The following is a 14,037-nucleotide window of genomic DNA, read 5'->3' on the forward strand; positions in this document are numbered from 1 at the left end:
CCTGATCAGATATATCTAAAGGCACAGTAGGAATCTAGAGAAGAATTCACAGGACTTTGCACTGAGATATAAAAATCATCATTAGACATGGGCGAGTACTGGACGATTAGAGGGTGGGAAATGTTGTACCTCTATCTAGGAAGGGCTGCAAAGAATAATAAATGGTAGCTACAGACTATCATCTGTAGTTGAAAAGTTACTCGAGAGGTTTATGAGAGTTAAGATATACATGCATTTAGAAAGATTGGAATTGATTAGGAATAGGCAACATGGATTTGTGTGTAGGAGATCATGTCTTATTCATTTGATTTTTTTGAAGAAGTAACCAAGAATGCTGAATGTGGGCAGAGTCTTAATCTATATTGATTTAACAAGGCCTTTAATATGGTTCCACATGGAAGGCTGTTCTGGAAGGTCAGATCACATGGGATCCAGGGAGCTAATTGGATACAGATTTCTCAACTTTCTGGACACATCTACACCCTCATCCTTGCTCAGGGTTTCTTTAAGGATTTATCCAAGATCTATTTGTCACAGTTTCAGTTATTCAGCTGTTATCGCATGTGAGAGAGTCCCAGTTCTGCACAGAAACAGACTTTTTTAGATGGCACAGTGATACAGCTAGCAAAGCTGCTGCCTCAAAGTGCCAGAGACCTGGGTTCAATCCTGACCTCAGCTCCTGTCTGTGTGTAATTGGTATTTTCTTCCTGTAACAGCATGGGTTTCCACAGGCTATTCAGTGTCTTCCCACGTTCCAAAGAGAAGTGGAGATTATTTGGCCGTTGTAAATTGCCCCTTGTATGTACATGAAAGGTAGAACCTGGGGAGCGTTGATGAGGATGGGAAGGGAATCAACTTGGGGTTAATGTAGGATTAGGGTAAAACAGAATGGTTGATGGTCAGAATGGATTCAGTTGGACAAAATAACAGTTTCTGTGCTGTTTCTCTGTATGATTCTATTGCTGTAAAATCTGGAACCTGATTTCATACTTCTCTTGTTACATACAGAAATGCAGCACCCATCCACTTCCGATAGATATGCTGAATGGATCCTAGCTCTGTCCCAGAGGTTTGGTTGAATCCAAATGCAGCGGGAATTTAGTGACGCTACCTAATCAACCTGCGCTGCCCTTATAGATGACCAAAAAATTGACACTGTATACTTTCCATTAAACAAAAATAATTGTAACATGACCAATGCAAAGGCAACTATTGCATTTTTGAGTTATAGGATGCCAGAATTTTTTTATGGAGCTCAACCAGAAAATCAAAATAAATAGAGCAATTACTGTACAAAAAGTACTTCTGTATGTGTTGGAGATAAATACCTCCAAGTAAACCTGGGGCTACTTACATACGTCATATTTTGTTAAGCAGCCAACAAGTACTTGGCTCTGTAAAGTACTTAAAATATAAGCCTGGCAAAGATGGTTTGCTAATTATACATCCATTTAGCTTGTTCGTCTTTCATTTCATGCCAAGAAATATCACTGCAGTGTTTGCATAGAATTAACCTGACATTAAAAAATTATGATTATATTGGTCTCTGCTAGAGCTCACTACCAACACATGTACAGCAACATTTTGGCAATGTTCAATTATTAAATATGACATCTACTTCTTCAGTCTCCACAGATAATCCCATATATGCAGCAATATACATTAGTAATACATTCTATTCTTAAAATAAATGTTTGGTTTAATTCGAGTGTTTGGATGTCTTTAAAAAATCCCCTCCACTGTAATACTTAAATATATTTAGATTGGGATCACAATTCAATGGCAATATCCACTAACTATGTCTCTTGAAGCAAAAAAAAAAACTGGTGAAGGTACAAATCAGAAATAAAACAGAAAATGCTGCAAATACTCAGCAGGTCTGTCAGCGTCCAAAGAGAAAGAAATAAGAGTAAATATTTCACGTAAATGAAGCTTTCACACTGCTGATTAAGGTGAAAGGAACACTATGAAGACAATACTACCCCAACTACCATCAAATTAATGTGTAATTACCACACAATTTCATAAATCTTTATAAATAAGAAAGAAAACTGGGATGAGTTGTAGGCTTGGATCATATATATTTTTTTAAAGCAAGCTTCTGTATGGCAAATAGAGTGTGTAGTTATTATAATTAATGAAAGGATCTTCATAATATCTAAATTTCCACTAAAGATTAGAAATCAGAAATCAGGAACCCTCATTTTAACACACCTCTTTATAATGTATTTCAGTTAAAGTGGACTGACCTAGAGACAGCTGGCCACGCCACCCCCGGCTTGTCGCGTGGCCAGGATTACTGCCTGTGCCACGCGACAGTGAGAGTAGGAATGGAGCGAGGTGGAGGATAAATGAGTGGATGAGGGACTGGTGCAGTGGGTATGGATTCAAGTTTCTGGATCATTGGGACCTCTTTTGGGGAAGGTGCGACCTGTACAGAAAGGACGGGTTGCACTTGAACTCGAGGGGGACCAACATCCTGGCGGGGAGATTTGCAAAGGCTACTGGGAAGACTTTAAACTAGTATGGTTGGGGGGAGGGACTCAAATTGGGAAAGCCAGCAGTCAGTGTGTGAGGCAGGAGGCAGAGAATGGTAGCACTCTGACCCAAAATGTTGGGGAGAGTGAAGAAAAAGACAATAAACAGAGAATAAGAGTGGGTGGGTTTCTTAAATGTGTATATTTTAATGCTAGGAGCATTGTAAGAAAGGTGGATGAACTTAGAGCCTGGATTGACACCTGGAAGTATGATGTTGTGGCGATCAGTGAAGCATGGTTGCAGGAGGGCTGTGATTGGAAACTAAATATTCCAGGATTTCGTTGCTTCAGGTGTGATAGAATTGGAGGGGCAAGAGGTGGAGGATATCAGGGAAGATATTACAGCAGTGCTTTGGCAGGATAGATTAGAGGGCTCATCTAGGGAGGCTATTTGGGTGGAACTGAGAAATGGGAAAGGGGTAGCAACACTTATAGGGGTGTATTATAGACCGCCAAATGGGGAGCGAGAATTGGAAGAGCAAATATGTAAGGAGATTGCAGATATTAGTAGTAGGCACAAGGTAGTGATTGTGGGAGATTTCAATTTTCCACACATAGACTGGGAAACACATTCTGTAAATGGGCTGGATGGGTTGGAGTTTGTAAAATGTGTGCAGGATAGTTTTTTGCAGCAATACATAGAAGTACCTACTAGAGATGGGGCGGTGCTGGACCTCCTGTTAGGAAATGGGATGGGTCAGGTGGCAGAGGTATGCGTTGGGGAACAGTTCGGGACCAGTGATCACAATACCATTAGTTTCAATATAATTATGGAGAGGGTCAGAACTGGACCTAGGGTTGAGATTTTTGATTGGAGAAAGGCTAACTTTGAGGAGATGCGAAAGGATTTAAAAGGAGTAAATTGGGACAGTTTGTTTTATGGGAAAGATGTGGAAGAGAAATGGAGTACATTTAAAGGTGAAATTTTAAGTGTACAGAATCTTTATGTCCCTGTTCGGTTGAAAGGAAATAGTAAAAATTGGAAAGAGCCATGGTTTTTAAGGGAAATTGGATACTTGGTTCAGAAAAAGAGAGAGATCTACAATAATTATAGGCAGCATGGAGTAAATGAGGTGCTGAGGAGTATAAAGAATGTAAAAAGAATCTTAAGAAAGAAATTAGAAAAGCTAAAAGAAGATATGAGGTTGCTTTGGCAAGTAAGGTGAAAGTAAATCCAAAGGGTTTCTACAGCTATATTAATAGCAAAAGGATAACGAGGGATAAAATTGGTCCATTAGAGAGTCAGAGTGGACAATTTATTTTCTTCGGTATTCACCAAGGAGAAGGATATTGAATTATGTGAAGTAAGGGAAACAAGTAGAGTAGCTATGGAAACTATGAGATTCAAAGAAGAGGAAGTACTGACACTTTTGAGAAATATAAAAGTGGATAAGTCTCCAGGTCCGGACAGGATATGCCCTACGACATTGAGGGAAGTTAGTGTAAAAATAGCAGGGGCTATGACAGAAATATTTCAAATGTCATTGGAAACGGGAATAGTACCGGAGGATTGGCGTACTGTGCATGTTGTTCCATTGTTTAAAAAGGGGTATCAGAGTAAACCTAGCAATTATAGACCTGTTAGTTTGACATCAGTGGTGGGCAAATTAATGGAAAGGATACTTAGAGATAATATATATAAGCATCTGGATAAACAGGGTCTGATTAGGAACAGTCAACATGGATTTGTGCCTGGAAGGTCATGTTTGACTAATCTTCTTGAATTTTTTGAAGAGGTTACTCAGGAAATTGATGAGGGTAAAGCAGTGGATGTTGTATATATGGACTTCAGTAAGGCCTTTGACAAGGTTCCTCATGGAAGGTTGGTTAAGAAGGTTCAATGGTTGGGTATTAATGGTGGAGTAGCAAGATGGATTCAACAGTGGCTGAATGGGAGATGCCAGAGAGTAATGGTGGATGGTTGTTTGTCAGGTTGGAGGCCAGTGACTAGTGGGGTGCCACAGGGATCTGTGTTGGGTCCACTGTTGTTTGTCATGTACATCAATGATCTGGATGATGGTGTGGTAAATTGGATTAGTAAGTATGCAGATGATACTAAGATAGGTGGGGTTGTGGATAATGAAGTAGATTTTCAAAGTCTACAGAGAGACTTATGCCAGTTGGAAGAGTGGGCTGAAAGATGGCAGATGGAGTTTAATGCTGATAAGTGTGACGTGCTACATCTTGGCAGGACAAATCAAAATCGGACGTACATGGTAAATGGTAGGGAATTGAAGAATGCAGGTGAACAGAGGGATCTGGGAATAACTGTGCACAGTTCCCTGAAAGTAGAATCTCATGTAGATAGGGTGGTAAAGAAAGCTTTTGGTGTGCTGGCCTTTATAAATCAGAGCATTGAGTATAGAAGTTGGGATGTAATGTTAAAATTGTACAAGGCATTGGTGAGGCCAATTCTGGAGTATGGTGTACAATTTTGGTCGCCTAATTATAGGAAGGATGTCAACAAAATAGAGAGAGTACAGAGGAGATTTACTAGAATGTTGCCTGGGTTTCAGCAACTAAGTTACAGAGAAAGGTTGAACAAGTTAGGGCTTTATTCTTTGGAGCGCAGAAGGTTAAGGGGGGGACTTGATAGAGGTCTTTAAAATGATGAGAGGGATAGACAGAGTTGACGTGGATAAGCTTTTCCCACTGAGAGTAGGGAAGATTCAAACAAGGGGACATGACTTGAGAATTAAGGGACTGAAGTTTAGGGGTAACATGAGGGGGAACTTCTTTACTCAGAGAGTGGTGGCTGTGTGGAATGAGCTTCCAGTGAAGGTGCTGGAGGCAGGTTCGTTCTTATCATTTAAAAATAAATTGGATAGTTATATGGACGGGAAAGGAATGGAGGGTTATGGTCTGAGCGCAGGTATATGGGACTAGGGGAGTATACGTGTTTGGCACGGACTAGAAGGGTCGAGATGGCCTGTTTCCGTGCTGTAATTGTTATATGGTTATATGGTTGTGCTGCCTTCCCATATACCATCAGCAGGCCGGGGCCATCAAACTCACCTAGATTCCAGCCCCAGTTCCACACCAAGAGTCTGAAGGTCTCGACCTAAAACGTCACCTAACCATGTTCTCCAGACATGCTGCCTGACCTGCTGAGTTACTCCAGTACATTGTGTCCTTTTGTGTATTAACCAGCAACTGGAGTTTTTATTTCTACTACTTATACAATGATAATACTGCGCTCAGTTACAGCAGACAATCAACAATAACGGACACCATACCACCCCCATCTATTATAATGTGGGTTTACTGTATATTTGTCTGGAAGTTATTTTGCATTTTTTCCCCCTGAATAAACACTGCAAATAACATGATTAAATGGGCACAATACAGAGGGCAAGAATGCTTGTCCACTATGTCTTCAGGTAGAAGATCCAAGGCTTTCATCATCAACAATTGTGCAGAGTAGTAGGAAATAGTAGGAGGAGTGGAATCAAAAACACTCGGTTAATTTGTCCTAGAGCAAGAAAGACAGGCCCTTTGACCCAACTGTTCAATGCTGAACAAGATGTACATCCAAGCCAGTCCAATTTGCCTGTGTTTGGTCCATTTCCCTCTAAAACATTCCTATCCATGCACTAGTTCAAATGAATTTTAAATGTTATAATTGTACTTGCCCCAACATTTACAGTACCTCTGGCAGCTCATTCCATATACCCACCACCACCTGTGTGAAAAAATACCCCTCAGATTCCTTTAAAATCTTTCCCCCCTCATTTTAAATCTATGCCCTCTACTTTTAGACTCCATACCCGGGAAAAACAGTGACCAACCACCTTTTTAATGCCCCTCACAATTTTATATATCTCTATAAATATCTATGTCTATAATATCAACCCCCAGTCTTCTACAGTCTAGGAAAACGAGTCCCAGCCTATCCAACCTCTCATTTTAACTGAAGCCCTCCAGTCCTTGAATCTTTTCTGCTTTTCAGATTAATGACATACTTTCTAGCGCTGGGCTACAAAAACTATGCACAATATTTCAAGTGTGGTTTCATCAGTTTCGTACAGCTGCAACATGACATCCGAATTCTTGTAGTCAATGCACCTACCGATGAATGCAAACATGCCTTCCACCCTATCCACCTGTATTGCCACACTCAGGGAACTATTCCACTATTCTCACTATTCCATAACATTCTCCAGGGTCCTATCATTTATTGTGTCATTATTTATTTGTATTTTGTTCTGGTCTTGTTAATTACAATCACAATACCAGTGGCCAAATTCTGCGAAGCTCAGATGGAATTGTGGAGCCCCATTTCACAGCAATGCAGAATGGGAATTTCAACATTCTGGTCTCCAGACCAGCTCCCCAATCCTCAACTCTGTCCACTGCAGCTCTTTATCTCATAACCTACTCGTATTATGTAACTTGCTTTATGTAACATATATTCTACCGTACCTACTTGATTTCAATTCAATGGAAATAGGTATTTGGGGCAGAAGATTGCAACCTTCACGTGGTACGCCCTGTTTCGACTAATGCAATCAACTCGACGTGCACAAACGGAAGATCAAATAGAACAAGTTGTCCAACAACTTTAGGCTGTGCACGCCACACGAAAGAAGAAGAAGAAATAGGTCTTTCAATATGTACCATCTTCTGAGCTAGAACTACTATTCCTAGCTTGGTGGAGATTTCTGCAAGTATCTTGATCATATCTTCACTGAGTTCTTAATCGAGATAAAACATTTTATCCATTTAACTCAATGAGGGAAGATGACATAAAGATGGATTTTTTTTCACCATTATTTTTTTCCGTAGATAAATAAATAGTTCAATTCAGTGGTATCAATTATTAGAAAGTTGTTTATTTATTTATTTGTTTATTTGTTCCGAGCAAATAAAGACATAAATAGGAATAAATAACAACAACAAAATCGAAATAGTCAAACCATTGGACATTCCAGGCAATATTTGCAAAGCAATGAAAAGCATAAAGCAAAATTTAAATGTCCAACACTTTTTCTTTACAAGCTCGAAAAGGAGTGAGAAGAAGAATAACTTATTTAATCTCACCCTTTCTCCCTAAACCCTTCTTCCATATTTAATAATTAATTAATTAATAATAATAATACCCCAGACAATTTTTAGAGATGCATACAGACATATATATACATACAACTGATATACACATACAAGTGATATGTATGAAGTAACCAAAAAACATAAATAAATAATAAATAAAGTAATAAATAAACATTAACCCGTTTGTCAACCATCCCCTTCATCCCTGTACCTTGTGCAAAAAAGTATTTTGTATGTCATTTCCTTCTTAAAATGTATGGAAAACCCTTGACAATTTAATGCAGTTGCAGGAAACAGTGAACTGTTGGGACCTGTGCAGTAAGGTAAGGAAGGTTGCTTCAAGTTGCCCTTCATAGATCTTTATGCAGTTTCTCAAGTATCTGGGGCTTATTTTTTTTTAATGGAATTCGATCTGAAATATAGATTGAATTCCATAAGCAAGGGTTGAAAAACATGAAATGGTTGATTTTCAAACAGGGAATAATTTCATTTACTGTGAGACCAAATGTGCAAATAAAAACCAAGGTTTAAGAATGCACATATTCATGAATGAATGCATTTAAAAAAGGTATATTTGAGAAATTATTCGACATTGAACAGCATAAATGTCGCCTTACCCTGTCGAGCCCACAAATGGTTCCCTCAGCAGCCGGCATGAATTTTGTTTCACATCTTCGGCCAATTCTGTGACACCAAAGTGCTTTACAAATGTCCTAAAAAAGATGCAGGGTGGGGGGAACAATTAAATAACAAGGATTGTCAACAGAGAACATTCAATGCAAATGCATTATTGTTTTTAAACTAGTTACTCAAAAGTTACAAGTAAATTTAGTCAGAGAACAATATTGTTTGGAACAGGAGAAGGTCCCTTCATGCCAAAGGTTTTTGTTCGATCATCGCTACCCCGCTATTTAGTGACAGTATTCCTCACCACCTCTGCAGAAATTCATACAAATGTCTCGAAATATCATGCAATTTTCACATTAATTTCAACGCAATTATAAAAACAATTGCTGGGGCAATCTGCCACTGGGTAATTTAGATTAAAGAGTAATTGTTTGGTTAGAGACAGGCTTCAATTGAAGTGTACAATTTTTGTTTCCACATCCTAAGGTCAGCGCATTGGGAAAGTGACAGATGCAGGATGCGTTTGGGACCAGCTAAGGTGAGGAAGAGAAAAGGTATGTGAAAATAAAATTAATTTTGTAAATAAAGTTAATTAAACCATACAGAAGATTAAGGGAGGCTGTGAGGGCCCTACTGGGTGGTAAAAACAAGGGTAAGGTGGTAAAAAAGACACACAAAAGTGAAAGGAAAACAAACAATAAACAACCTGTGGTAGTAGATTATTTATTTGTGGTTGAGGTCTGTGGTTGACTGAGGAAGACAACCCAACATCTGCTCCTAACTCTCAACCACTCAACCCACCAGCAGTTTAAAAACTGCTGAAGTTCATCTGATAATCTGGAGGTTGGATAAGGATGGACATCGTTTGCACTGCAAGACATCATTCTTGTAGTGAGAATATTTGGCTTCAAACAGTGACTATCCCTAAATGTGCCAGCACATTAATTTATGGTAACTGCACGGAACATGGATCGGCACCCAGCTGCTTATTGTCTTAGATTTTCTGAAGACGGTTCACTCAACAAATGCCAGATCAGCAAAACCTTGGAAAATGCAGTTAATGAGGGTGCAGATTTGTTGATCACTGAGGCATGCAGCCAATTAGTTACTAAATCATTCATACATTTCAGTAGGGCCTTCAGGCCTGCTAACCCAGTTAAATGCGGATTAATGCCTTGGTTTCTGTAACATGCCTCCTGTAATGGTGCAAGAAGGAAACAAGCACTAAGCCCTGTAGAATCCGTTAATGGCAGCCTTCCAGACACAAAGCTTCAGTCAACCAACACCTGTTGCTTCCTCCCGTTGTACCAATTTTGGATCCAAGTAAAAACTTTGTTGGCATTCTGCCATGTCAAAGTCTTGCTAAAATCCACAAATCAGATGGGCCTGCTTATTACCTTCTCAAAAGAAAATTCTGTTAATTGGGACAGAAACTCACCTTAACCTATCCACGTCCAGAGAGGTTAAGGTAATTCCTGATTAATTGATGGTTTATATTGTTCTTCTGAATTAATTGCAATAATTTGACCAGTGCATAAGTTAAACTAAAGATAGACAGAAAGTGTTGTTGTAACTCGGCGGGTCAGGGAGCATCTCTCGAAAAAAAGAAAAAAGAAAAAAGTTACTCCAGCACTTTGTGTCTATCTTCAGTATAAACCAACATTTTCAGTTCCTTTCTACACATAAGTTAAAGTATTGGATACAGTTACACAATTTATCATTTCTCTCTTTTTAAACAATGGTATGTTAGTAGTTTTTCAATTCTAGGACATTGCTTTTGGAAGTAATGGAAAATAATAGTTCAGGTTTCTGCAATTTCCTCCTGTGCATCTTTTAAAGGTAATGACACATTTCAACTGGGTCTAACAAATTATCAACGTTCATGGATTCTAAATCTGTAAATATTTAATCTCTCAATATGTCTTTCTGCCCGAACGGATCAGATCTTTCCTCCTCTACTGCGCTGATAGCATTTTCCCCTTCTTTGAGAGGACAGTTACAAAATATTCAAAGAACCTTATCCACACTCTCAACTTCTATATAGTAACCTCTTTTGGTCTCTACTCTATACTAATATAATTTTTTGATCTTTACGGTTCTAAAATTTGAATGGATTTTCATTGATGTTATTTGTCAGTAATTTTCCATGCCCTCTTTGCTTTGCTGGCTTCTTTTTCAATTTGGCTGTTACATTTTCATTCTTCTTATTGGCTCTAGTTCAATAAGCTTTCTGACAATTTTCACATTTTAGTCTTATCCTACCCTGTAGGCAACTTATCATCTAAGGGGCATGAGATTTGGCAGTCCCACCCCTTTCCTCTGTGGGAACAAGTTTATCCTCAATACCCCGAATCTCCTTCCATAATACATTTGTTGCTCTGACATTGAGCTGTGCTTTCACCCTGCTGTGAAAGTACTGATAATACATATTAATTAATTCTGAATAATACATTTAATAAATATGACTTGCCAGATGGTAATCAATGCACAAAAATGTGTTACATTCTCAATGACAGCAATATAATTATAATTCAAGAACACGTCCTTGCCTTTTTAAAATCCAGTCTGCACAATTTGGCCTTCTCCCCAAACTGCCACTTGCATTGCGTGTCAGCATCATAGAGCTCTCCTGGCAGCTTGTCCGGGTATCTGTACTCCTTTGTTGGCTTTGGTTCATCAGCAAGACAAGTTGCCTGGGAAGAACTGAATGTAAATAGTATAAAAAGATTGAGCAATTTAGTGTCTGCAATATTCACAAAACTAAATGGCTTTGGAGCAAACTCCATGGCTAAATGGGCACAAGGCATGTATTATTTTGTAAAGTGTTGAACTAACACTAAAAAGATGTAAACTGACATCATTATACCTTCAGAAATGTGTTCAGTGCTGCACTCTTTTGTTGAAGATTACCAGGTGGATAGAAACAATAAATGAAAGATAATGTCGAACTACTGTGAATGGATGATCAATAGTCCGCGTGGGCTCGGTGAGCTGAAGGGCCTGTTTCCATACTGTATCTCTAAACTACACTAAATGTTTAAATGGACCAAAGCATGTGGTAAATCAAGGCTGTACCTCAGAAACTTGTAAAGATATTGTCGACTGCAGGCTGACCATGAGAAGACTCCGTTGTGACCAGCAAGTGTTGGTGACATGATGTTGCCCTCGGACTTCTTGCATACATTCCCTTCTCCATCATGAATCATGCCAAAGCTAGTGATTTAAAAGAAAACAGGATGTTTCAATTAAACATGTTCTTTCTCCAGAACCTTTAACATTCAGGCAGTCAATTATTCCTGGCTATTACATATAATTGGTTAAAATCTTAGCTAGCTTTTATTTAGGGAGGGCTTGTATACAAAAACAGGGATGTAATGCTGAGGCTCTATAAGGCACTGGTCAGGCCACATTTGGAAGATTGTGAGCAATTTTGGGCACCATATCTGGGGAAGGATGTGCTGGTTCTGGAGAGGGTCCAGAGGAGGTTTACAAGAATGTTCCCAGGAATGAGTAGGTTAACGGCACTGGGACTGTACTCACTGGAGTTTAGAAACAAAAATGCAAAATCAAATTTGCTAAACAGAGCAGTTCAAACCATAAGTGTAGCAAATTGGAAATAATAGGATCAAATAAATTCAAAGTCTTATTCTGAATCCAAACCCACTTCCAAATACTTGCTGCCCAGGTTGCTTTCCCTACTGTCCAGGAATGTGAAGGGTTGCACCAGTTGACCCTTCGCACCCAAGAGATGTCTAAAGAGAAGTCCCTTGATGCTGCTGCAGTTTGAATTCAAAAAGAGACACTGAAAATTAACTAAATTTAATTGAAGCAGGTTTTGATTTTCTGACTCTGTTATACAAATTAGGCTTAAGCAGCATAACATTTTGTATGACAATGATTTGGCACCTATTTCACTGCTGCCTGGGAGTGTTGATGCCTATTTTGTTCTCATGCCTTTTCTTGGATCTTACAAAAGAGAAAACAAAAAGAAATCACATTATCACTCATTACAGGGCTGAAAGGGAACCCAACAGTGTGAAACAGCGATGTTACTCACCAGTTTGTTCCTAAAATCTTGTTTAAATGGGAACAAATCCATTGTACTCTCCTAAAGCAAAGCAGTTCTGTTTGCACTTACTGTAGCTCCTGTCAGATCAAACTACAATGAATTGTAGCTGCAATGAAACAGGAGCCAGAGGAAGTTTGTTAAAGATGAAAAGAGAAGAAACCTATTTTGGTAGAATTCCTTCAACTAGATTTGTGCAGTGCGTTAATAATTGAAAGTACCCCTGTACTGCATTTCTCTTTACTCAGTTTGTTCATATTGCAGAAATTGTTGAGAGCTTCTACCAGTTTCATTATTTTAACAGGTAAAATAAAATAAAATTAAACAATTTGAGAGTCAGTCAACATGCTTACTTTTGTTGTTCTATACAGGCTCCAGATTTGAACTTTATAAGAGCAACGGAATGTTATATCCTTTTTCTTTATCACATTTTCATGTCTCTATTGTTAATGAAAATTACACATCACAGTTATTGTGAATTTAGAAACACAAGGCACCAGGGAGTTTTGCCATAACATTTGCAAGATTATTCATTTTAAAAACACTTTTTATCTTTAACAATCTTCCTCTGGTTTCTGTACAATACATTGTGTCCTAACTTGGCATGAATAATATACTGTAAGAAAGTCTGAAATCACAAATTCCAACATTAGGTAGGTGTTTCCTTGGAAGAATAGCAATAATGTGAAAAAGGCATCCTGCAGTCATTCACGTGACATCACTAGATGTCAGGAAAGCATATTCTAAAATATTATATATACAAAACAGAAAGAGCTGGAAATACTCAGTAAATCAGATAACCTATGTAAAGAGAGACACAAAAGGCTGGAGTAACTCAGTGGGACAGGCAGCAACTCTGGAGAGAAGGAATGGGTGACGTTTCGGGTCGAGACCCTTCTTCGGGTCGAGGCCCTTCTTCAGACAGGATGATGCTCAAATTGCAGCTGCCACATATCAGAGATACTGCTCTTTGAATGAAAGGTTAAACCAAGGTATCATCAGCTTTCTCAAATAAAGCAAACAGAAAACTTGTGTTACTACTTCAAAGTCGGGCAGGGAGTACTCAGTGTCTTGATCACAGAACATATATGTTCAGAACTGGAATTGGCTCTTCAGCCCATGATTTTTGACTTCTTCAGTGCTTATAACACTATCTGGCCTGCACTGCTAGGAGCAAACTGACAAAGATGCGGGTGAATGCTCCTTTGGTGTCCTGGATCACCAATGACCTGAGTGGACAACCACAGTATTTCAGGCTACAGAACTGTGTCTCGGACATGGTAGTGAGCAACACAGGGGCCCCACAGGGGGCGGTCCTCTCTCCCTTCCTGTTCACCATCTACACCTCAGACTTCAGATACAACTCAGACTCCTGCCACCTGCAGAAGTTTTTAGATGACTCAGAAATTGTGGGCTACATCAGTGAAGGGAGGGAAGCTAAATACAGAGGTGTAGTCAACGACTTTGTTGAGTGCTGTGGGCTGAATCACTTGCAGCTCAACACTGTCACTGAGGAGAAGATGGAGAAGATGAAAGTGGATCCATCACTGGTACTGTGGTGTTTGGATTACCTTTCCCTCAGACCACAGTACGTGCGCCTACAGAACAGTGTCTCGGGCACCATCTTGAGCAGCACAGGGGCTCCACAAGGAACTGTGCTGGCTCCGTTCCTGTTTACCATCTACACAGCGGATCTCCAATATAACACCAACAGCTGCTTTTTGCAGAAGTTTTCGGATGACACAGCTGTTGTCGGCC

The 14,037-nt window shown here is 39.2% G+C and overlaps 1 protein-coding gene across 3 annotated transcripts in view; it reads right to left on the minus strand.

Moving 5' to 3' along the window:
- adamts16 (ADAM metallopeptidase with thrombospondin type 1 motif 16) overlaps positions 1-14,037 on the minus strand; it is a 201,896-nt gene that overhangs the window by 91,406 nt on the left and 96,453 nt on the right. For all 3 annotated transcript variants that reach the window (XM_033048173.1, XM_033048183.1, XM_033048191.1), the window contains 3 exons: positions 11,289-11,426; positions 10,763-10,916; positions 8,204-8,299 (listed from right to left, as the gene is read on the minus strand). In XM_033048173.1, coding sequence (XP_032904064.1) covers positions 8,204-8,299; positions 10,763-10,916; positions 11,289-11,426 — 388 coding nt within the window. The remainder of the gene's footprint in view (positions 1-8,203; positions 8,300-10,762; positions 10,917-11,288; positions 11,427-14,037) is intronic.

This window comes from Amblyraja radiata, chromosome 2 (assembly GCF_010909765.2).
Source record: "Amblyraja radiata isolate CabotCenter1 chromosome 2, sAmbRad1.1.pri, whole genome shotgun sequence".
Taxonomy (NCBI): domain Eukaryota; kingdom Metazoa; phylum Chordata; class Chondrichthyes; order Rajiformes; family Rajidae; genus Amblyraja; species Amblyraja radiata.